At 36.3% G+C, this 25,794-nt stretch overlaps 1 protein-coding gene and 1 non-coding gene across 6 annotated transcripts in view; one reads left to right on the top strand and one right to left on the bottom strand.

Moving 5' to 3' along the window:
- ALS2 (alsin Rho guanine nucleotide exchange factor ALS2) overlaps positions 1-25,794 on the top strand; it is an 86,556-nt gene that overhangs the window by 31,655 nt on the left and 29,107 nt on the right. For 3 of the 5 annotated variants that reach the window (XM_061186509.1, XM_061186518.1, XM_061186525.1), the window contains 10 exons: positions 5,181-5,258; positions 9,098-9,280; positions 11,259-11,430; positions 13,408-13,588; positions 15,364-15,429; positions 19,661-19,823; positions 23,786-23,917; positions 24,321-24,449; positions 24,819-24,889; positions 25,288-25,354. In XM_061186509.1, coding sequence (XP_061042492.1) covers positions 5,181-5,258; positions 9,098-9,280; positions 11,259-11,430; positions 13,408-13,588; positions 15,364-15,429; positions 19,661-19,823; positions 23,786-23,917; positions 24,321-24,449; positions 24,819-24,889; positions 25,288-25,354 — 1,242 coding nt within the window. Of the gene's footprint in view, positions 1-5,180; positions 5,259-9,097; positions 9,281-11,258; positions 11,431-13,407; positions 13,589-15,363; positions 15,430-19,660; positions 19,824-23,785; positions 23,918-24,320; positions 24,450-24,818; positions 24,890-25,287; positions 25,355-25,794 lie in introns of those variants that run through there. The other 2 variants (XM_061186537.1, XM_061186534.1) reach the window with 2 other exon arrangements.
- On the bottom strand, positions 22,493-22,598 carry LOC133078939 (U6 spliceosomal RNA). Its single transcript, XR_009697977.1, has one exon. It is a non-coding gene; the product is annotated as a U6 spliceosomal RNA (small nuclear RNA).

Raw genomic sequence — 25,794 nt, 5'->3', positions numbered from 1 at the left:
ATTTCTTTTTCTTCTCTGATTGCCGTGGCTAGGACTTCCAAAACTATGTTGAATAATAGTGGCGAGAGTGGACATCCTTCTCTTGTTCCTGATCTTACAGGAAATGCTTTCAGTTTTTCACCATTGAGAATGATGTTTGCTGTGGGTTTGTCATACATGGCCTTTATTATGTTGAGGTAGGTTCCCTCTATGCCCACTTTCTGGAGAGTATTTATCATAGATGGGTTTTGAATTTTCTCAAAAGCTTTTTCTGCATCTATTGAGATGATCATATGGTTTTTATTCTTCAACTTGTTAATATGGTGTATCCCATTGATTGATTTGCATATATTGAAGAATCCTTGCATCCCTGGGATAAATCCCACTTGATCATGGTGTATGATCCTTTTAATATGTTGTTGGATTCTGTTTGCTAGTATTTTGTTGAGGATTTTTGCATCTATATTTATCAGTGATATTGGTCTGTAATTTTCTTTTTTTGTAATATCTTTGTCTGGTTTTGGTATCAGGGTGATGGTGGCCTCATACAATGAGTTTGGGAGTGTTCCTCCCTCCAGAATTTTTTGGAAGGGTTTGAGAAGGATGGGTGTTAGCTCTTCTCTAAATGTTTGATAGAATTCACCTGTGAAGCCATCTGGTCCTAGACTTTTGTTTGTTGGAAGACTTTTAATCACAGTTTCAATTTCATTACTTGTGATTGGTCTGTTCATATTTTCTATTTCTTCCTGGTTCAGTCTTGGAAGGTTATACCTTTCTAAGAATTTGTCCATTTCTTCCAGGTTGTCCATTTTATTGGCAGAGAGTTGCTTGTAGTAGTCTCTTAGGATGCTTTGTATTTCTGCGGTGTCTGTTGTAACTTCTCCTTTTTCATTTCTAGTTTTATTGCTTTGCGTCCTCTCCCTCTTTTTCTTGATGAGTCTGGCTAATGGTTTATCAATTTTGTTTATCTTCTCAAAGAACCAGCTTTTAGTTTTATTGATCTTTGCTATTGTTTTCTTTGTTTCTGTTTCATTTATTTCTGCTCTGATCTTTATGATTTCTTTCCTTCTGCTAACTTTGGATTTTGTTTGTTCTTGTTTCTCAGTTCCTTTAGGTGTAAGTTTAGATTGTTTATTTGAGATTTTTCTTGTTTCTTAAGGTAGGCTTGTATAGCTATAAACCTCCCTCTTAGAACTGCTTTTGCTGCATCCCATAGGTTTTGGATCGTCGTGTTTTCATTGTCATGTGTCTCTAGGTATTTTTTGATTTCCTCTTTGATATCTTCAGTGATCTCTTGGTTATTTAGTAACATATTGTTTAGCCTCCATGTGTTTGTGTTTTTTACATTTTTTCCCCTGTAATTCATTTCTAATCTCATAGCATTGTGGTCAGAAAAGATGCATGATATGATTTCAATTTTCTTAAATTTACTGAGGCTTGATTTGTGACACAAGATGTGATCTATCCTGGAGAATGTTCCATGCGCACTTCAGAAGAAAGTGTAATCTGCTGTTTTTGGATGGAATGTCCTATAAATATCAATTAAATCTATCTGGTCTATTTTGTCATTTAAAGCTTGTGTTTCCTTATTCATTTTCTGTCTGGGTGATCTGTCCATCGGTGTAAGTGAGGTGTTAAAGTCCCCCACTATTATTGTGTTACTGTCGATTTCCTCTTTTATAGCTGTTAGCAGTTGCCTTATGTGTTGCGGTGCTCCTATGTTGGGTGCATATATATTTATAATTGTTATATCTTCTTCTTGGATTGATCCCCTGATCATTATGTAGTTTCCTTCCTTGTCTCTTGTAACATTCTTTATTTTAAAGTCTATTTTATCTGATATGAGTATTGCTACTCCAGCTTTCTTTTGATTTCCATTTGTATGGAATATCTTTTTCTATGCCCTCACTTTCAGTCTGAATGTGTCCCTAGGTCTGAAGTGGGTCTCTTGGAGACAGCATATATATGGGTCTTGTTTTTGTATCCATTCAGCAAGCCTGTGTCTTTTGGTTGGAGCATTTAATCCATTCATGTTTAGGGTAATTATCGATATGTATGTTCCTATGACCATTTTCTTAATTGCTTTGGGTTTGTTTTTGTAGGTCCTTTTCTTCTCTTGTGTTTCCCACTTAGAGAAGTTCCTTTAGCATTTGTTGTAGAGCTGGTTTGGTGGTGCTGAATTCTCTTAGCTTTTGCTTGTCTGTAAATTTTTTGATTTCTCCATCGAATCTGAATGAGATCGTTGCTGGGTAGAGTAATTTTGGTTGTAGCTTCTTCCCTTTCATCACTTAAAGTATATCATGCCACTCCCTTCTGGCTTGTAGAGTTTCTGCTGAGAAATCAGCTGTTAACCTTATTGGAGTTCCCTTGTATGTTATTTGTCGTTATTCCCTTGCTGATTTTAATAATTTTTCTTTGTCTTTAATTTTTGCCAATTTGATTACTATGTGTCTCGGCGTGTTTCTCCTTGGGTTTATCCTGTATGGGACTCTCTGCACTTCCTGGACTTGGGTGGCTATTTCCTTTCCCATGCTAGGGAAGTTTTCGACTATAATCTCTTCAAATATTTTCTCTGGTCCTTTCTCTCTCTCTTCTCCTTCTGGGACCCCTGTAATGCGAATGTTGTTGCATTTAATGTTGTTCCAGAGGTCTCTTAGGCTGTCTTCATTTCTTTTCATTCTTTTTTCTTTATTCTGTTCGCAGCAGTGAATTCCACCATTCTGTCTTCCAGGTCACTTATCCATTCTTCTGCCTCAGTTATTCTGCTATTGATTCCATTTAGTGTATGTTTCATTTCAGTTATTGTATTGTTCATCTCTGTTTTTTTGTTCTTGAATTCTTCTAGGTGTTTGTTAAACATTTCTTGCATCTTCTCGATGTTTGCCTCCATTCTTTTTCCGAGGCCCTGGATCATCTTCACTATCATTATTCTGAATTCTTTTTCTGGAAGGTTGCCTATCTCCACTTCATTTAGTTGTTTTTCTGGGGTTTTATCTTGTTCCTTCATCTGGTACTTAGCCCTCTGCCTTTTCATCTTGTCTATCTTTCTGTGAATGTGGTGTTTGTTCCACAGGCTGCAGGATTGTAGTCATGAAATTTTATTTTTAGGTGAGAAGAATCAACGTTGCAAAAATGCCATTTCTCCTAGATTATTAACTCAGTAGAGTGTAAATTCAGTACAATCCCCAAATATTCCAATAGAATATTTACAACTTAATAAAATGATTTCCAAAATTATTCTAGGAGAATAAACATAGGAGGTGAGCCACATAAATTCTGAAAAAGAACAGAAAGGAAGAGTAAGAATTAGCCTTATAAAATATATTATAAAACTACAAACAGATTATTATAGCAGAAACATACCTGTAGAATTGAAATAGACCCAAGTGTATATGAGAATTTAGTCTATGATAAAAAGTGGTTATTTCAAATCAGTTGGAAAAACAAGACTGAGTGTTCAGTAAGTACTGTTAGAACCACTGGCTTCTTATTTGCAGAAGAAAATTAAGATAACTTTACATATTCTAATTCCAGATGGAGTAACGATGTAGATGTTAAGAAATAAAACCTTACAGGTGTAAGAACACAGTTAGGTGATTTTTTTTTCAGTAATCTTAGGAGTAGAAAAAGACATGACATCAAAACCAGAAATTAGAAAGTGAAGGTGATATGTTTGTCTATGTAATTATTCAGCAGTCCCACACAGCAAAAACCAAAACACAAACCAAAAAAACCCCACAAACTAAATTAAGATACATAACATATGGGAAAAAAAAATTGTAACACATATGACTGTGTTATTACCAGATCCATAAAGAAAAATTGTAAAAGGACATTTGTATGTCATTCATAGAAGAAAAAATAGAAATGGCCAGCAACAAATGAAAAGATGGTCAACTACTCAGTAAGCAAATTTAAATTAAAACAAAATTTTCTCACCTATCATGTTAACGAGGATTGCATTTAGTACTAAGTGTTGGTGAGAGTGTGGGGAAAAGGTACACACAGTGCTGGTGGGAATAGAATGTACACTGGACTTTGCTGGAAGGCGGTTTGTCAGTATGTATCAAAAATCAGAATGTGTGTGTTCATTGACCCAGAGTTCTTTGCCTAGGAGCTTATCCTAAGGAAATATATATACTAATATATATATATCCAAGGATTTTTAATGTAATTTTTATATTAAATAATTGGAAAGAAATTATTAATAAATGTACTTACTTCATTAGGTAATTGATTAAACTACACCCACAGTGGAGTTTTATGTAATTATTATAAATGATATTGTAACTCTATACTTGTTGACCTAGAAAAATGTCAATGCAGAGCATTACATAAAAAACATCAGGTCACAAAACAGCATTGATAGTAGAGTCCCATTTTGTATATTCATTATATCTTGTAGATATTAAAATTTCTGGAATTATACTGATATATGTGTATGTTCCTAAAGCACGGTAGTATCAGTAGTTATCTCTAAGTGGTTGATTCATCAGTGGTTTTCACTTTCTTTTTATTTCTTCGTACTGTCACAGTCTTGTACAGTGATCATGAATTGCTTTTATAATCAGAATAAACAAAACCATTTTCATTAAACATAGCCATTGTAATCTGGTTGTTTTTTGTCTGTAGTGGAGCATAGGTATTTGTGTGTCTCCTACAGCAACTCTTCATGTATAAAAAGGCTCTCTAGTCATTCCATAGTACTCCTATCCACAGAGTAAAGAATCATGATTACTTTTTCTTCATGATACTTACCTTTTTTAAAAAAAATCGCTTTCTTTGTAAGAGGCAGTATAGGATAGTTCCTGGGATTAAATCCTGGCCCTGCCGCTTACAAATTTGTGACCTCCCTGGGCCAATTTCCTTACTAAAAAAAGGGTTCTTGTGATAATGAAACATTAATTAATACACAGAAAGTATATTCAGAACAATGCCTGGCAGGTAATAAACCCCCCCAAAATATTAGTTACTGTTATTATTAATCCTTGGACTGTGTCTTACCTATGTACTCTATCTCCGCATTATCTCAGTCTTGTTTTAAAATGAATTTTCTTAATATTTGTTATTCTAAAGAGTGGAAAGACTAGTATAAGTAATCTGTGTGTAACTTGGTATGTATATGTTATTATAAAAGTTCAGAACTGACATGCAAACTCAGAGTCACATCTCTTACCTACTTTCCTGTGGTTTTCTAATAGGTTTACTCATGGGGTAGCAATACCTTTGGTCAACTTGGGCATTCCGATTTTCCAACAACAGTTCCTCGTCTGGCAAAGGTACTTCAGTGAATTTGATAACTTTTATAGCAACTTATTCCAGAATTCTAAGTTAAAACACTTTGTATTTCTCCATTTCTTGTTTTATAAAATTAGGAGAACTGTATAGTTGTAAGCTAAGCTTGTTATGATGTACATTAAAATTTAAAAAAAAAAGTGAAGCCACTTGTTTTCAGGCTAAATGTTTCCTTTTTTTTGATGTGTTAGTTCATGTTTCTTTTCTGCTTGGCTTCACTGAGTATTCATAGTTTGTTTTTTTTTTAAGTAAAAATGAACAAGTTCATTCTTTTAAAGCAAATGTTTCTAGCACTGTGATGTTGACTTTTGAGCTTTATACTACCAAATAATGCCTACTCTTTGACTTCTCACCTAAGTTTGACTTTTTTTTTAAGTGTGACTTTTATATAACATTATTTGATGGTTTGTTTTGTTTTGTTTGTTTTGTTTTTACATACATAGTAGTAAAACCTTTTTGTAACCCTTTTAATTTTCTGTAGGGAAGCTAAAAGCATAGATAATTTCTTCACTGCTGTGTGAATTGGTTTTAGTTTATGTAATGCTATTCAGAGATTGGTAACTTCTAGTCCCTTTGATGCAGTTTTAGAGGACTGTTTCTCAACCTTTTTTTCTGCCACAACATCCTGCAGAAATACAAAATTCATCAATAGTATTGACTCCTTATATAAGATTTGTTTGTTTTGGGGGGTGTTGTGGGCAGGGAGTAGGCATGCTGATAGCCTGGTAGGCTAACAGAATGGAATATGGAGCTCATGTATTCATAGTTTGATTCTGATATCTCCCGTATCCCAACACATGCTCTCTCCACTGAGAGTAATAGAGACTAAAAAAGGATAGTTACTTCAGTTTCAGGAACATCATTCACATATAAGCTACAGTTAGTACATATTCTGCTGATTCATGTATTCAGTGTAAACTATGCATCCATCACTATATAAGACCTTTACATGCTGCCTTTCCTTCCAGTGAACTTAATTTTACTGGGAAGAAAAGACTTAAATAAAACATTAGGGAACAGTTGTTAATTCTAGCTCCAATCTTAAATATTTTCAGCATAAAACATTTTAGTGGTAAGCTATTCAATTTCTGATATTTTATCACAAATAAAAATATGGTAACTCACTGCTCCTTGTTTTCTGTTATTTTAATAAAGTAGAATATACATCTATTCATACTAAGGAAAGTTTTGTAATATAGCATGGAGACGCTGGAAATACAATTTTTATTTAAAATTTTAGAGTCAGACGAGAGAATAGAATTTGTTATAAGGTTTTAGTTTCATTACTCTTTAACTGTGCGTATGAAAATACATCATTATTTTGGTTTTTATTTGGGGGAAGGGTGAGAAAAACATTTTGAAGTCATTTTAATTAATATGTGAATTAAAGTCAAGGCAGAGTGAGATCTGAATTAGTTTTTTTTTTTTTTGTATGTATATATATATATGTATGTATAACTGAATCACTTCGCTGTACAGCAGAAATTAACACAACATTGCAAATCAACCACACCTCAATACAATAAATTTTTTTAAAAAGTAGTACAGCCTTACTCATATATAAATCATATACCATACAAGCCACTCATTTAAAGTGTACTATTCAACAGTTTCTGGTATATTCAGGGATATAACTAAGATTAATCAAAATAAAATTAACAGAAGCGGTAGTGGGGAAAAAAATGAGTGCACAGAATTCATTAAAATTTCTTAACGTAAGACCAAAAAAAGGGAAACTAAAGTTACAGAGAAATTTATAATAAATTTTAACAATAAAAGCTAAAAAAATTGGAAGGAAAGGCAGAGGAGATGGAAGTATACGTATATTCTCTAAATTTGAAATGTGAGGCTAAAAAAAAAACAACAAATTTGTCAATCTCCTAATGTCATTTTTTTTAAATAAATTTATTTATTTTATTTTATTTATTTTTGGCTGCGTTGCGTTTTCGTTGCTGCACGCGGGCGGTGAGCGGGGGCTACTCTTCGCTGCGGTGTGCGTACTTCTCATTGCGGTGGCTTCTTCTGTTGCGGAGCACGGGCTCTAGGCGCGCGGGCTTCAGTAGTTGTGGCACGCGGGCTCAGCAGTTGTGGCTCACGGGCTCTAGAGTGCAGGCTCAGTAGTTGTGGCACACAGGCTTGGCTGCTCCGCGGCATTTGTGATCTTCCCAGACCGGGGCTCGAACCCGTGTCCCCATCCAGTAGCCAGTGCTGGCCGCGCCTGTTCTCCAGCTCTGACAGCATGAGGCGTGTGATCACGTGATCTGGAACCAAAAGACTTTTCTCTGTGTGCTGCTTTGCCATATCCCCAACCGTGTTGGCCTTGATGTTCTCCCGCAAGAAGTGGCCGCTGGAGAGATGCTGGAGGCCAAAGTTCTCGGCGATCCTCTGGCACACGGTGCCCTTGCCCGAGCCGGGCGGCCCAAGGATGACCGCGCGCAGGAGTTTGGAAGCCATTGCCTTGGCAAGGAGGGGGAGGTCGAACTGGCAACCCGGACAGAGGCCTCGGAGAAGCCCCGGCAACTTTACTTCTTCTGCCTCAGCCTCTGACACCCTGGGCTCGCGCGGGGACTTGCCGCCTGAATTAGTTTTGATTAGAGACTAAGAAGATGACTCTTTCCTCCTCCAAAAATTTTAATTCATTCTTTGCAAAACCAACAGGAAGTCAGTTATTTGGATAGCCTGAATTTGAGAAGATAATGTCATGCTGGAAGAGGATAACTATAAAGTAGTGGAGACGTGTGTGTGCGCGCTCACACACACACACACATTCACCTGATCACCTAGGATTTGAACCCTATCTAGACACAGAGAATCTAACAGATTAGAAGTTTTTTGCTTATTGTTTTACGAGTCATGGCTGAAGCTGGGTCTGCAGGTTGGGGCAGTAGTTTTCATTAGCAGAACACTTCCTTCAAATGAAACCTTAGGCAGAATCCCCTACATACAACAGATAACCGTGGAACTATTTTAGTTGAAGGATGGAGGTGGGTGGGGGCAAAACCCTGGCACCTGCCTTTCCATGGTGGCTCCTGAATCACTGCGTAGAATCCTAAGGTTTGAAAACCATTGATTTAAGGCAGTGGTTCTCAAACTTTTGCATACATCAGAATCACCTGGAGAGCTTGTCAAAGCAGGTTGCCCGGTCGGATCCCCCAGTAGCAATGTGGGCTGAGTGTGCATTTCTCACGTGTTCCTAGATGATTGCTGCTGCTGCTGCTGCAGAGACTACTCGTTGAGCACCACTGGTCTAGGGAATCCATGTAGATGGGCTTCTAAGGGGTCCTGCCTGTTTCAACATCCTGGGACACAGTGAAGTCACATTAGAGAGGTAGTGAGTTCCAAGTGGGAAAACAACTTTAGCACCCATGGGTTTAGTTGGCCAGGATGGAATTTAACCTTGTTAGATTTTCTTTTCACCTTGATTTTTGTGCACATAGCAGAATATGTATGGACAAAGGTGTGTTCTAGCTGTCAGAATAGGGCTCTAGAAGTTTCTGGGCCTTTGTAGTACAAGCTAAATCTGTGGCAATTTCCAAAAATAACAATGAAAAAATCAAATCTATGGTTTTATCTTTTTAAATTTCAATTTTTCAGTTTTTTTATAAAACAATCCAGTTCTAAATTTACAGGCTGAACAAGGGTTCTTTCTCACTCCTGCATCTGTTCTGCAGTTAATCAGGTACATTGCTGGGTGAGTTTTGCCATCTTGAGATGTGACTGACTTTGTACTCCACCTGTTCAAGTAACTTAACATTCCATTTCCCGTGGATTTGGAGTTCCATCAGATTCCTTCATCTTGGACAATGTCCTCCTGTCGTTGCAGGTGAACAGTGAAAATGGAGTCTGGAGTGTAGCTGCAGGCCAAGATTATTCCCTGTTTTTAGTGGATACCGAAGACTTCCAGCCTGGATTATGTTACAGTGGCCGGCAGGACCCGACAGAAGGTGACAACCTTCCAGAGAATCACAGTGGTACTAAGACTCCAATACTTCTCTCCTGTAGTAAGGTGAACAGGAATTGGATCCTAAGGCCCACATTCTATAACACATGAGAAGTCTTTTGTTTCTGTTGCTTTTGTATGGTATGCCTATTATTAAGTGTCTCTGACTAATGTATTTAAAATTGCAAACCAACTTGCCATCTCCCTTCTCTCCTTATCTCCTTTTCCTGCCTTATTTCTCTCCACAGTGCATATCATCATCTCACACACTATATAGTTTACTTATGTCTGTCTTCCCTTACTGTAAGATTCGTAAGAGTAGGGATTTTAGGCTCTCTCATTTACTGTTGGATCCTCATAGTAAATATTTCTATAAATATTTGTTGGGGCTTCCCTGGTGGCGCAGTGGTTGAGAATCTGCCTGCCAATGCAGGGGACACGGGTTCGAGCCCTGGTCTGGGAAGATCCCACATGCCGCGGAGCAACTAGGCCCGTGAGCCACAATTACTGAGCCTGCGCGTCTGGAGCCTGTGCTCCGCAACAAGAGAGGCCGCGATAGTGAGAGGCCCACGCACCGCGATGAAGAGTGGCCCCCGCTTGCTACAACTAGAGAAAGCCCTCGCACAGAAACGAAGACCCAACACAGCCAAAAATAAATAATAAATAAATAATAAAAAAAAAATAAAATTAAATATTTGTTGAATGAACACCCTCACATAGGGATATTAAAATACATATTTCACAGCGAAGTCTTCTGACTGTGTTCATAGAGTCCTCAGAGAGGAATCAGAATAGAAATTGAATAGATGAATTTTTAACTGTAAGTGGGAAGTAAAAATTGCAGGGGCCTGAGGTGGGCTCATGGCAGACCTGACAGGCCACAAACAGTGCTCTGTTTCCCATCACTTCCCCTCTTTTCTTAGCTTTTCATTTTGTTTACTACTGTTTACTCATTTTTCCTTCGTTGATCTGAATTTCTTTGCTTTCCTACTTCTTACCTCTTTTTCATAAACATAAAACAATTGGTCTGTTTCTGGTTTTCTTTTTCCCCACGTCAGTAACTCACACCCTCAAAGTGATACACTGCAAGGAAATTAACCCTCAAAGCTAGTACATTCTGGATTTTTTATTCTTACTGACTAATATATCCTGTGGATTGTTTTTTATCCTTTGTGTTTGTTTTTCTGGCTAAATATGTAAGCTCTGAATGTATATAGGGGTGAGATCTTTCTTGCTAAAGGTAACACTGGCCAAGATTTGGCTCTTGACCTATATTAGACTGTTATTCCAGACATACTAATTGACTCTCTGTAGTTCTTGGCCATGACTCCACATTCCTCATTAAAGATTCCACAGTCCAGATAAAGGATGAAATAGGCTGATGAAAGGGATGAGGCTCAATATGTGTCTTTAGTTCCCATGGGCTGTTAATAGTCTATTGGCCTGCAGCTTGGTTGCCTAGTTTAATAGGGATATGTGACAAAAGGCATCAAATGTTTTTGTTCAGTGGTGTCATGAATAAATGACAATCCCCTTTTAAAGAAAACCCCTTTCTGTTGTACTTTTAAAAGATAGCTCCTAGATCCTTGATATTTTGACATACAGCATAGAGATCCTCTCTGCTCTCATCTATTTCATGCAAAAAGGGGTCCTGAGACATGTGTCTGTATCATTTGGATCTTTGTATATTTAGAGGGTCTGTGGTTCTAACCACATGTAAAATGAAATAAAAGGTATTGTGGAAATAAATAATAGTATAGATGTATATAGTTATATATAGATCATGATATAGGTATATAACAACAATGTACTGGTAAACCAGCCCTAAAAACCAAAATAAAATCAAAAGCTCTGATTTATAGTGTTTTCCAATTTTTTCTGGTAATTTCCCTATTGCCACTTTCAAACTACTAACGATTTAATAAGCAACTTGCTGCAGAATTCCTGCATTGGCTCTCACCAGCTGATATGAGCCAACTTCAGTGCCCAAATTGCTACTAATAAATTATATTTTATCTTTAATCTTTTTCTTTTCCTGTTTTAGCTTGGATATATAAGCAGAGTGACAGCAGGAAAAGACAGCTATCTAGCCTTGGTGGACAAAAACATTATGGGATATATTGCCAGTCTCCATGAGTTGGCTACTACAGAAAGACGGTTCTATTCAAAACTAAGTGATATCAAGTCTCAGATTCTGAGGCCTCTTCTCAGTTTAGGTAAGTAGAACCTCCCCCCTCCTCTCTTTCCACCCACTCAATTATCAGGACTCTTGTTTTATCTGTTTTTTCTATATCACAAATAAAGAAAACTTTTTGAGTTGTACTCTTCTCCTTTCTTTCCAGTCTCTTCTTTTGTGCACAGGTAGTCAACAACTTACAAACTATTTCCACTTTGCCAATAGCCCAGCTGCCCCTATCCTTCCACCCCCAGAGCTCCTTTCACTTGTGGAAGTAGAAAAATGGAGCTTTCAGAAGATTCATGGCAGAGAAGCAGAACAACTTTGGGAAAGTTGATCCTAGGAGTCAGACTTCTAAACAACACTTCTAGCCCCGCTAGTCCTAAGATACCTTACGTTATATGCTACCCAGATTTTTCATTTTCTTTGTTCTGTTTCTTAGAATTTTATCAAGTAGAACTTCATTTGGATTTAGAAGTAGTCTCTAAAAATGTGGATAACTGTAAGAGTGTTAAGGGTCTTACCCAACATTAGCAGGAATTGATTAAATCTGGTCCCTTTTCTTAGCTGTAATCAGTTACAAGAGAGATTGAAGGTAAGGAGATAATATGGGGAAAATAGATTGCAATAGTTCTAGATGGGGTGCTACTGTCCAGATATACTAGGGTATAGTATGTAGACCCCTCTTGGGGTATCGAGGAGGTTAGAAAGGAATGCAAAATGGAGATGGGGGTGGGCTGTTAAAGGTTAACTTCCCGTAGTTCAAAAATTTTTCAAGGTTTGGCCCTACACTCAGAAGATGGACAGGATGTTTTTTTTTCTCTTTCTTTCTCCTGAACTCCTTGACCCCCTGTGTGGACACAGAATTCAGACCAATACTGTAGTACTTAAATTCTGCCTTGTTCGTACGTCATTTTTCCACTTTAAGGTGACGTCGGCTTGTGTAGGTCAGCCCATTATTTTTAATGGGAAAATGTCTACTTTTCGTTTTTTTTATTTTTATTTTTTATTGGAGTATAATTGCTTTTACTCATTTATTTTTTTTTAATTGGAGTATAGTTGCTTTCTATTTTTCAAACACCTAACTTATAGTCTTTCCAAATTCAATCCCTTTGTAAGTTGGGGACTATCTGCATTTGTTTTTGTTTTTAATATGTTTTGCTTTTTTAAATGTTGTAGAGTTCCTGTTCTATAAATTCCCCTCCAGTGGGTAGGCTCAACACCCCAGGACTTTGGCAAGGGATAGGAAGCAATCAATCCAAGCTGGAAGCTTCCTGGATTGCTCTGAAAGGAAAGTGAAACTTGCCCTTTTCCTGTTCTGATTCCTGATTTCTTTGTTGGTTTTAGCTGGTCTGCTCATCAGCCTCACTGCTTGGAGAAAAGTCCTACAAATTGGGAGCTTTGGACTGGGAAAAGCAGTAATCTCCTGATGCTCTCTATAAAGTTAAGAGTGACCAAGGCAGTCTGATTTTTGGATTGCTCTGTCTGCAGTGAAGGGTTGGGCTTGTCCAAGGGACAAGTAGAGCAGAAGTCAGTACAAAAGTTGAAAATGTTAACCAAGATATAGCTATGGAAGTGAGTTTAATTCCTGGCTGTCACTAACCAGTTGTGTGAAATTAGATAATTCACTTCCTTTCTCTTGGCCTTATCTTCAAAATGAGAGGAGAGTTGGATTAGCACAGTGGTTCTCAAATTTGGCTGGTCTTCAGAATTACTGGAAGGCACTTTTTAAAAAAAAAATATCCAATCGGGGGATCTTAACTCTGGCCTACTGAGTCAGAATCTGTAGGGTCCTGTGAATGTTTTTAACAGGTTCCTCAAATGACTGGATACTGTGATCTCTGAATTTGCTTTTTTTTTTTTTTAAACACTGATTATTTAGGTTCCATAGTTGAGAGTACATCTCAACATGTTAAGTATTTTTAGAAGAGGGAAATTCGTAATCTTGGTCATAAAAATGTATTCAGATAATGAATCTTTAAGTTATGTTATCATCATCATCATCATTTTGTTCCAGAAAATTTGGGCACTGCAAGTACAATCCAGCTGTTGCAGGAGGTGGCTAGCCGGTTCAGCAAGCTGTGTTACCTAATCGGTCAACATGGAACCTCACTGAGCAGCTTCCTTCAGGGGATAAAGGAAGCCAGGAGTTTGGTCATCCTGAAGCATGCGAGTCTCTTCTTGGATAGTTATACAGAGCAAGTATCCAGTCCCGTGTCATGTTCAGTCTCTGCAGGGTTATTCTGCCAAGGAGAACAGCTCCTTAATCAGAAGAGACTAGATTAGGGAGAGTGCTATAAGGTAATAGAAATTGCAAAGCAGCATTTTAATCTTAAGACAACTATAGTTCTGCATCGCTAAAATTTTAGTTTGCTCTAAGAGGGGAAAAAAGATTTCAATATAATGCATTCTCAAATTTCCTTCTGTATTCTAGCAGAATGATTGACAGTGTACTTAGTTTACAAAAAAGTATTATAATAAATATGGTTCTTTAGAGAACAATTTTGTTTCCTGAAGTAAATTATACTAAAATTTGAGGAAATAGGTAACTAAACAGTTATTTTAAGACCAACTGTTGATTGTAAATATGGAGCTCTTCCAGTGCCTGCTTTTCACTGTTGTGTACATGGAGAGTTTAAAGACCAAACTATCTTTAAAATAAAGATATTTTTGTAATAAAACCTAAGATAGTGATCCAAGGTTCTTTTCATGTTTTTCAAGTAAAACATCCCAACTGTATTTGAAATTTTAAGTATTTCTCACTTTTTCTTATGTGAGGCATAATTTAAGTGTTATTTTAATGTATATTAGGTCCTGCTGTTGATCTGAAGTGTAGATTTTAAAGTCACCCATAATCCTACCACCAGAAATAACCATTGTTAATAATCTTAGTGTATCTCCTTTCAGACTTAGGCATATATGTGCAGATAGATGTATGTGATTTTAGTTCTAAGCAAAATTGAATATATTTGAAGCTATGGTCTGGGAGGAAATACCCTGATTAGAGTCTTTTAAGTCATCATATTTCAGATATAAAAAAAGTAGCATAATTTGATACGAATTTACTTTTTTAAACTAGATTTTTGTGTGTGTGAAAGTTTCAGCTTTTACTAGTATTAATTTTTCTTTTTTGACTTGTACAGATCTCATAATGTATTTCTTCTTTTTCTGCTCTGATACGTCAGGACTTATGCTTGGAAATGCTTTTATTTTGATACTTTGGGCTTTTTTTTTTAATGTAATAATGTATTCATATAGATCAAGCAAGTAAAAAAATCTTGATTTGTTTATGAATTTTTAAATTTATTTTTAATTGTGGTAAAATACACATAACATAAAATTTACCACTGTAACCATTTTTAAGTGTTCAGTACCTTGGGCTGGTTTTAGTAGGAATTTGCCTTCTCTCTCAAAGTCAGTTGATTCCATTTGCCGACCCAGGAGTGTGAAAGAAATGTACGCGGTGCAAAGCAGTATTTCAAGACTTATTCTTTAACTGTGCATCAATACTTAACCAACATTTTCTAACCCTTTTTCACTTAAGCTCTTTTAACATATTTTCTTACCTTCTCTATTGTTTATTTCTGAAGACTTAATTGGGAAACCTAAAGAGAAGATTAGAGAAAATTTTTATTAAAAATCCAACAATTTTAGTCATCTTTTCTCATGTTTGTTAAGTTACCAAACTAAAGTCTACCAAGTAAATTCTAGCATCTTCTGCATAACTTTAGGCGCTTTAAAAAAATTCCTATTAACATCTTTACTGAAACGGCTTTTTTCTCCTGACTGTTGTGATCATGTAACCTGCCCTTCTCTTCAGTCCTTTACAGTTCATGAATATTAGCATCACAAAAGTTCTGAAACTCGCTGATGAGATTCCAAGAAGTATCTATTCCAGATGCATGTTCAAAAACTCTGAAGAGCAAATTTACTTTTTAACGCTAATATACATGTGTTTTCTTTTTTGCTCAAGGTATTGCACATCGATTACAAATTTCCTGGTTATGGGAGGATTCCAGCTTCTTGCTAAGCCTGCCATGTAAGCAAATACATACTTTACAGTTATTATTCTAACAACCAAAGATCATGTTTTATAGCATTCTGTGTTTTTGAGTGCCCAGGAAAAGCTTTGACTTGGTCCTTTTGCCAAACAAATCAAAATGTAGACTTTCACTAAATCTTACAAAAGATAGGTGTTACTAGCTCCTTATTATCATTGGAAGTAGCATGGTATTGAAAAAGCCACAAGATCTGGGTCCTTCTTTACTGCTACCACTGATTATCCCCAAGACTTTGGACAGCTCTCCTCACCAAATTGAGCCTAACTTTTTTTCTCTGAAAAATGGGAATGTTCTCTCCCCAGTTGTGAGGAACAAATATTTATGTGATGGTACAGAGAAAAGTGCAGAGTGTTGCACAAATGCAAAGTTTTCACATTCAGTCTCTGGATAAGTAATAAATATAAAAGCCCCTTGCATGAGCCAGTCATTCTGAACCGTGTAGTTTCTCAACAAGTGTTGACCTAGCAAGAAAGGCAGGTTTAAAAAATCAGTTATATTTTAATAGTAAACATTTCAAATATATACTCACAACCAAGATTTAAGTTTAAACCCAGATGTCAGTGTTTTGCCATGTTTGCTTTTGATCTTATATCCTAATAGAAAGAATAGTAATGACCGTGTCTCATTTCTGGTTTTAAAGGGAATGCTTTTAATATTTCACCAATTCAACGTGATTGCCTTAGGTTTTTGGTAAATATTATTTATAAGGTTAAACAGCTCCCTTCTAAAACTTGAAGAGCAATTGATTTTTAAAAAATGTTAAATATCCTTGAGTTCCCAAGGTAAATTCAGTGCTCTTTATGTATTAGTTTTTTAATACATTTCTGGATTCAATTTGCTAATATTTAAGATGTTTGCATTTATGTGAATATGATGTTTCCCTTCTCTTCTGAACTTGCCCAGTTTTGGTAAGAGGATTGTAGTAGTAATTATAAAATGAGTTAGGGAGCTTCCTCTCTTCTTCTATCTTTTCCTGTCAAAGTACAGATCAGGATTATCTGTACTTTGAAGATTTGGTAGAAATCATCTGTTAAAAAGCATGGTCTTCATGGGAGCATTTACTGTAGGGAGTTTTTAAGCTACTATTTAGTTTTTTTAATGAATAGGTCTGTTCAAGTCTTTATTTCTTCTTTCAGCTTTAATTGTTCATACTTTTCTGGAAAATTGTTTCAAATTTATTGGCATAATATTTTTATCATTGTCTTAAGATGTGTTCACCTCTATAATTTGTTGTAGCTCCTATTTTTCATCCCTATTATTATTTATTTGAGCCTTTTATCTTTTTATCTTGGTCAGTCTTGTCAGCAGTTTACCCTTTTTTGTTACTCTTTTCAAAGATTAAGCTGTAATTAATCCTTTCCTTTCTTTGTTTTCTGTTTCACTAATTTCTGTTTTTTATTTCCTTCTACTTTCTTCATGTTCACCTGTTCATGTCTTCCAACTTCATGAGTTTAGCATTTAGTTCATTAATTTTTCAATGTTTTAATTTTTCTAAAGTACTCATCTAAGGCTATAAATTTCCCTCTAAGTGTTGCTTTAGCTGTATGTAAAAAGTTTTGATCCATTTTGTTTTTATAGTCATTCAGTTCTAAATATTTCTCTGATTTCCATCATGATTTGACTCATGTCACATGCTCATTCATTTCCAAAATATAGGGGTTTGGCCTTCATTTTTTTAATGACAGGTGTCATTAAAGAGTGTTATATTTTAAACTTACGTAGTAATTTTTAAATCCTTGATCTTGCTATTTTGTTTAATATTAATATTATGACACCGCTTTCTATTCTTTTACTTTTTAGCCCTTCTGTAATGTAACCTTCCTCTAGTATTTCAGAGTCGAGTTCTCAAGGGTTGACCTGATTCCTTGTTAGAGCAGCTAAAGCAAATGACATAAGTAAAAGCTTCTTGAGAGAGCCTGGACAGGTGGAAAGCAATTAATGAACTCTGGGTGACTCTGAGCTATGGAAGCAGATATTAAGTTTGGATTTGGGCAGCATTTCCTAAGCAGTAGTTCATGAACCCCAGGGTTTTACATAGTTAAAGGCAGTAATAACATTTTTTTAACTTCTATTTACAAAATCAGTAATTTAAGTTACTTTAAGGTATTCATTTAAAAAGAGAACACTTTGAGAATCTCTAGAGTATAGCTAATGAGCCCATGGGCAGTTAGTGAATCTGCCTAAGCTTTCATCACTTAGCTGGTTTATCACTTAGCCATTCACCTCAGGCTAGCCTGGTGGTTTGATCATCAGATATATATATTTTTAATATTGTGGTAAAATATATATAGCATTGATCATTTTAACCATTCCTGAGTATACGGTTCTGTGGCATCAAGCACATTCAGATGTTGTGTAAACCACTGTCTCTACACAAAACTTTTTATCATCCCCAACAAAAATTCTGTACCCATTAAACAGAGACTCCCCCCACCCCAGCCCCTGGTAACCTCTACTCCCTGTCTCTATGAATTTGCCTGCTCTAGGTACCATATAAGTGGAATCATATAGTAGTTGTCCTTCTGTGTCTGGCTTATTTCCCTAAGTCCATCCATGTGGTAGCATACACCAAAATTTCATTTCATTATATGTCTGAATAATATTCCATTGTATGTATATACCACATTTTGATTATCCATTCATCTGTCAATGGACACTTGGGTTGTTTTTACCTTTAATATATTTATTTTTTGAGTAACAAGTGCAAACCCAGCCATATAAGGAAAGAGCAATATTGCCACTATTGGATTCAAAACTCCCAAGAGAAGATAAGCTCAACAGAGTAGTTCAGGTTTTCTGAGAGCATACTAGGGCCCCTTTTGGGAAAGTCTATAGGCAAGGACTTGAGTGAGTCCAGAAAGGTAATAGGGATTCACAAGAGTTGGAACATTTCTGGTCTAGTACTGGGCATCCAGAAGAAATGTGGTCGAAGGGAGTATGTGTTCACCATGTACCACCTCCATCTCTCAGGAGCAGGTCAAAGCAGAATACTTCTGTAGGGTTAAATAAGTTTCCCCAGCTGATCTCAGCAATAGAATGTGGTGGAGGAAGTAGGAACATCCAACAAGCCAATATAAACAAAAAATCTGGACCATGTTCCTCAGGGCACGCTCTCTTAATTGCATTATAAAACAGTCCACTTTGTGTCATTGAACTTATGGGTTCCTGGAAATTATTACATATTTTTCCATCTTTCTAAGATAATACTTTATAATTTCTGAGTTAAACATCTCTTTATTCCATAGTTCTCTAAGGGATTATAAAATTATTCATTTTTGCTTTATAGTCTTGTGTGACATTGTTTTGTTTGAAGCCTTGTAGCTGAGAATTGTAGTATAGTGCTTGCAAAGCAGTCAGGGTAGTACCTGGCACATAATTATTGTTCATTAAGTGGCAGATAATGATTATTACTCTGTTCCACCAACTCTTAACTACTTTACAGATCTTTTAAGTGTTTTAGTCTGGTGAGCATAGTCTCAATGGGTTACTGATCAGCCTTAAAATTTGCAGTAAAATTTTAATTATGAACTTATATATAATTGAATATAAAAACTAAATGTTGGCTTCAGTTTGAAATACTTTTGATGATCTCAGCATTAAAATCTGCACATGTAATTTGCTTTACTGCTTCCCGTTAATTGTAGTACTGATATCTACAGCTTTTTATTACTGTCCTGTAATAAACTCTTATTAGATGATAAACATTTGAAAAAAAAAAAGAAATTAGAAGTATTTTAATATTCCACGCCAATTCTGTTAGAGCAAAGAGCTTTGTTTTTCCTCCAGTATTTCTGTGTAGCACAGCTGATTAGAGCAGTTAGTCTTGCCATTTATTGCTGTAACTTCTGGCTTGGAAATTAACAGGTAAATGTGTCAGCTGGTCTCCAATTATTCCCTGAAACTGTGGGATGTATGATTCATTTCCTAGAACTTCAGGCACAAGCCTGTGATTAACCATCTCTATTACAGAGTTACTATTGCTACCGTTTGCTACTTTTTATACCCCCAAATCCCATTTTATAGGCAGGGAAATTCTTTTAATTACATCTGGTTTATTTCATTGTATTAATCTTCTGGTACTTTCTTTCATAGCACCTAAAAATGTACATTTTGAAAAAGGTAGTATCAAGTGAAATATTTCTACTCGGTATCATGCATGTCATCAGTACCAAAATGATTAACTGAATCCCTTTTTTTCTCTACCTTCAGTGATTTCCTAAATAAAAACCAGGAACTATTGCAAGATTTATCAGAAGTGAATGATGAAAACACCCAATTGATGGAAATATTGAATACCCTGTTTTTCTTGCCAATCAGACGACTTCATAATTATGCCAAAGTTTTGCTAAAGCTTGCTACTTGTTTTGAAGTGGTAAGCTCACATGTATACCTCCTTTGGACACTTGGGAAGTCAAGGATCATAGTTTGTTTGTTTGTTTGAATTATGCTACCCCAAGATCTGGAACTACACTAATTTAATATTTATAATGTATCTAAATTTATTTTTCTTCAGGGAAATGAAAGAAGAAAGTATGACTGTAGGTATATCTAGCGTTCTTTGCTGTAGATTCAGTTTCCTCTCAGGACCTTAACAAGATTAATTTTATTCATTTTATGAAAGTCTAAAGTTGAGACCCAGTTGTGCTACTCATTCAATAGTTGTCCAAGTTTGAGGACATACTGAGTACAATTACACAGAGCTGTTTAAAACCCTGGCTTCCTATATAATGACACACGCTTGTACGGCAGTGGCATTAGCACCTAGCCTGGACTCATGATAGACTTATGCCAGGTATTTGGATCACCTTGGCATATGCTATGAGAAATCACAGTGTTACAGGATTTTCTCAAATGTTAACGAGTTCACTTTCTGTATAAAATTAGTTAGGTGGAGTCCTAGAAAATTAGCACTGCTCTAGGATATGGGTGTATGTTAAAGCTGGTCCTAAGGCAGTCACCTTTGAAATTGTATTGAAATGTGTTGTTTTATTTTGTTTCCATTCTGAAGGGCTCTAGAGAAACCATAATGATTCTAGGGTTTCTTATAGTTCAGGATTTTTCAAATCTTGGAATCTATCTCCTTCTCTGGACAGATATTGTCTCCAGAGTGATCTAGGAATTGATGTGGCCTTTCTACGTTTGATCCTACTGTGGTCTTGTGGGTCTTTTCTTTTGTCTGGTTTCAGTGTTACCCCAAACTGATCTAATTTCAGCTATGAAGGTTTGAGCTACACAAATATCCCAATGAGATACAGATTTCACTCAGTATGTCCTTAATTAATCAAAAATCAGCTAGATCAGCTTGGAATTGTTCAGAGTCTGATACTGTACTATTTCCAGTCTGAAGAGTCCTAATTCTGTATAAAAAATCCACGCTCTTTTAGTTTGGCATTAAAGGCCCTTCACAGTCTGATACTCTCTTTTGTTTCCAGCCTTATAGTCTACCCTGTGTCCTACATGTTAGTTCAGATTCCCTGGATATAGTTCTCATATGCTTTATATTTCCTTCCTGAAACACCCTACCTCTATCCTCATTATGGGAAACCTTCAAGGCTTGAGTCAAAAATCTTTTTCTCATGAAAATGAAGCCCTCTCTGATCATACTCCACTCCTTTCCCTGCCCATCTCTTAAGAATTAGTTATTCCCTTCCCTTCCCTGCCCATCTCTTAAGAATTAGTTATTCCCTTCTGTTTTGCTAGTACTTTATGTCCCTATTATTTTCTTATCACATTATGTCGGTGATCCTCAACCAGGGTTGGGGATCAAAATCGTCTGTGTTTTTCAAAACACGTGGCTATGTTCCATCACTGGGAATTGTTATTTAGTAAGTGTAAGGTATAGCTGAGACATTATATGTGTATAAAATTCTTTAAATAAAAATAATACCTAATATTTATTAAATGCACTCCATGTGCCAGGTACTGTTCTAAGCATGTTATATATATTCATTTAATCCCCACATCGACCCTGTGAAATAGATATTATTATTATCATCCCCCTTTTTCAGATAAGAGAATTGAGGCATAGCTGAGAATTGGTAGAGCTAGAATTCGTATCAGAGCATTCTGGCTCCAGAGTCTGTTCCTTTGACTATTTTACTATATTGTCTCTTCCAATAACCTATTAACAAAACCACTGTATTATTCTGGTATGTTACATGTTTTTCTGTCTCCTCTGCCTAGTTATAAGCTCCCAGAAGACAAAGATTGTGCCTTACTTATTTTTTTATCCCTAACACTCAACAGAATATTCCATATGTAGTAGATACCATTAAATGTTCCTTAAATGAGTGGAAAAAATGGATATGCATGACTGAGAACTGTGGAATGTAAAGTAATTACGAATGTGAGGAATCATCTTTTCATCTTACCTTCTGCTCACTCTCCACAAGACACTGCAATTGTACCCTATCCCGTGGTTGATTCTCAAAGCTTGGTCCACAGACACCTGGGGGTTCTAGAGACCCTTTCAGGAGATGACAGGATCAAACTGTTTTCAGGACAGTACTAAGACATTTGCTGATTACACTGTGTTGTCGTTTGCACTGATGGTGCAGAGATAAAGATGGGTCAAACTGCTGGCTCCTTAGCATGAATCAAGGCAGTGGCACCAAACTATACTCAGTCATTGTGTTCTTTGCTGGCATGTACTTGCAGTTAAAAAACAAAATAAACAAACAAAAAATTGCCAGTTTCACTTAAAAAACATTCTTGGTAAAGCAGTAAAAATTATTAATTCTTTTTAACATCAACCACTGAGTAAACATCTTTTTTAAAAAAATGAGATATAATTGACATATAACATTTTATTAGTTTCAGGTATACAACATAGTGATTCAATATATATACATATTATGAAATGACCACAGTAAGTCTAGTTAACATTTATCACCACAAACAGAAATATAACATCTTTTTAATATTCTGCATGATGAAATGGGGAGTACACAGAAAGCAGCTCTGCTGCATCCCAAAGTATGAATGTTTTTCAAGGAAAAGCACAAGATTGAGATCGTTTGAGTTGAAAGCTGCCTTTTTCTTTTAAATGTGGAACGCTTCACAAATTTGCATGTCATCCTTGCTCAGGGGCCATGCTAATCTTCTGTGTATCATTCCAATTTTAGTATATGTGCTGCTGAAGCAGCACTTTTTTTTTTTTTTTAACTTGAAAGAACAATTGACAGATAAACTATGGTTATTCAGACTTGGGTATTTGACAGATACTTTCTCAAAAAAGGGGGTTAAATGAGCCTGTCACTTCAAGGAGAACAACTGACAGTATTTGTTGCCAATGATAAAATCTGAATTTTTAAGCAAAAATTAAAATGTGGAAAACGTGTCTATCACTGCAAGCTTGGCATTTTTCCAATATTTAAAGACTTTCTGATGAGATTGGTGACGATTTAATGTGCTTTTTAATACAATAAAATGTATCAACATTTGGAAGATCTGCATAATTCACTGAACCAGTATTTTTCATATGTCCAATTCACACGTTATAAAATGATGCATAGGTTTAAAAAAAAAAATCTATTCAAAGTGTAGGATAGACCAGTGAATTTTAATGTAACAGGATACAAAGAGTTTGACGTAGTTTCAGATTCCACATTTTAGCTACACTTTAAGAAACTACCACTTAACAAGTTTTGGTATAGTTTCAAAGGAGAATATCCACAATTATATGAAATGGCTATTAAAATCCTCCTCCCTTTTCCGACTATATATATCTTTAAAAAGCAAGATTTTCTTCATTTATTTCAAATAAAGAATCTTAACAGATTAAATGCAGTGGCAGATATGAAAATCCAGCCATCATCTTTTAAGTCAGATAATAAAGAGATTGGAAAAGATGTAGAACAATGTCACTTTTCTCATGAAACATTTTTTTGTTTTGGAAATTTTAGTTATTTTTCATTAAAAGTGTTATTGTATTTGAAGTGAGTTAATAAAGATTTAAAGTTTTTTAAACTTTATTTTCTGATATGGTAAATATCAGGAGATAATAACCCACATAAGCAAAACAGAGGGATCCCGAGACCAAAACCCCTGAGAACTCCTGTCCTATCCTGAGTTCTCTGCTGCTATCCTCACTGATAACTGTCAGTGTATATTTCTTTTCCCCTTGAGTTCTTCCCCTATTTCATATGTACCTGTATGTGGTAGGATTTTCTGGAACCAGTCTTCTTTTTCCTCAGCTCCCTTTAGTGTACCGTATCTGTTCTTAGGCTGGCTTCCCTCCCTAAATTATTACTACATATCTAAAGCACACTGAGGCTACAGATTCTGGACAATTGTTTTATATTCTTTTTTCCCTCCTTAATTATTGGACTCTAGACATCTCCAGAATACCAGAAACTGCAGGATTCCAGTTCTTGTTATGAGTCTCTTGCTCTCCATCTCGGCAGGAAAAGGAAGGAAGCAGAATACACACTGGGTTTCTGGAAGACCTTTCCTGGAAAAATGACGGTAAACCGTGCCAATTGTTGATATCCCAGCAAACAGCAGGCTTATCCATAACAGCTGCCATAATTTTCTCGGTTTCTCACTTATTTATGATAATAATGCTTCAATGACCCCTTCTCTAAGGGCAGCTAAGGACCACAGCAGTAGGGGCTTTAAATATCAACACCTTCCCTCATGGCTAGGAATCCTTTCTGAATATGTCTCTCCTTCTTTTGTTTGTTCCTATCTTTTTATTTTCCTTTGAGCACTGATTTTGTGAAATGTTTGGATCCCGTCTGAATTTAGGTTTAACACCAAACTAAGCTATGACCAACAAATTCTCCTAAATGTGATTTGTATCTTTTTCATCTTCTCTTTGCAGAAAATAATTTTGATACTTCAATTTTGTATTTGTTTTTAATCCCAGGATTCCTTGAGGAAGCCAGAGCGTCGACTGCTGTGTGAGAGCAGTAACCGGGCCCTGTCTCTGCAGCACGCTGGGAGGTTTTCTGTGAATTGGTTCATTCTCTTTAATGATGCCCTAGTCCATGCCCAGGTAGGCTGGATTCCTAACCTTAAAAGAGGCCCTGGAAGGTGCAGTACTATGGGTATTTAATTAATCGTAGTATCAGTTTATTTTACAAACTATTGTGATTTTACTGAAACTCTTGAGTGAAAGAGACTGTTTAGCTTGCTTTTGTGGTACCGGCCAGATTTCAGGGAGCTTTTTTAGTTTCCAACTTGAAAATGAGTGTCAGCCATCTGAAGGGGTCCTTGCAGCAGACATGGCGAGACCATTGGGGTTAGTTATGTTATGGGGACTATGTGGCTGAGGTGGACTTAACCGTTTGAAAGGGGTTCTGCAGCAGCGACCCCAGGGCCCACATGGGCTTTCTCAGATGTGTCTCCATGTTCTTTGTTTCAGTTCTCCACACACCATGTTTTCCCTTTGGCCACACTGTGGGCAGAGCCACTTTCTGAAGAAGCTGGTGGTGTGTAAGTGTCCCCCCAGCCTCATTCCCTTCCTCTGTTACTTACCCAGTTTGTTTCCTTAGACATGAATAAAATGGGGAGGCTCAGGAGGCCTCCCCATTCTGCACAAGAAGGCTTACCCTCCCAGCACGTAGGTAGTAAGTGCCCTGCTGTGAAGAACATGACAAATCATGACAAGTGGTGGAAGGGCTTCTCCATTGTTCTCATCCCCATTGTTTAACCCAGAGAAATAACTGTGTCCTTTTCCCACCGTGGGAACCACACCCAGGGCATTGAATATATTTAAATTTAATTGACTTCTGATCCCTTTGAAATAAACAAGTTGCTTTTCATATTTGAGGATTGATGTTGTAATGACAGGTTGTCATACTTACTGATCTTTATCATTGTGAACGTTTTAGGAATGGCCTAAAGATAACTACACCTGAGGAGCAGTTCACTCTCATTTCATCAACACCCCAGGAAAAGGTTAGTCCATCATGGTATTTTCTTTCCATCTTTGGCCTGGCTCTTTCTGTCTCTTACGGTGGTAAGGAGGACATAAAAATTGTTCTTACTTGCCTAATGATCCATAATTATGTCTGATAAATCTTCATTAAACCAAGACTGTAGAATTTTGTTGTTGCTGTTGTTGTTCTTTATTTTATTTTACTTTTTTATACAGCAGTTTCTTATTAGTTATCTATTTTATACATATTGGTGTATACATGTCAATCCGAGTCTCCCAATTCATCACACCACCACCACCACTTTCCCCCCTTGGTGTCCATACGTTTGTTCTCTACATCTGTGTCTCTATTTCTGCCTTGCAAACCGGTTCATCTGTACCATTTTTCTAGATTCCACATATATGCATTTATATATGATATTTGTTTTTCTCTTTCTGACTTAGTTCACTCTGTATGACA

The sequence above is a fragment of the Eubalaena glacialis genome, chromosome 1, assembly GCF_028564815.1.
Source record: "Eubalaena glacialis isolate mEubGla1 chromosome 1, mEubGla1.1.hap2.+ XY, whole genome shotgun sequence".
NCBI classification, from domain to species: Eukaryota; Metazoa; Chordata; class Mammalia; order Artiodactyla; family Balaenidae; genus Eubalaena; species Eubalaena glacialis.
This window is presented reverse-complemented; position numbering and strand designations above follow the sequence as displayed.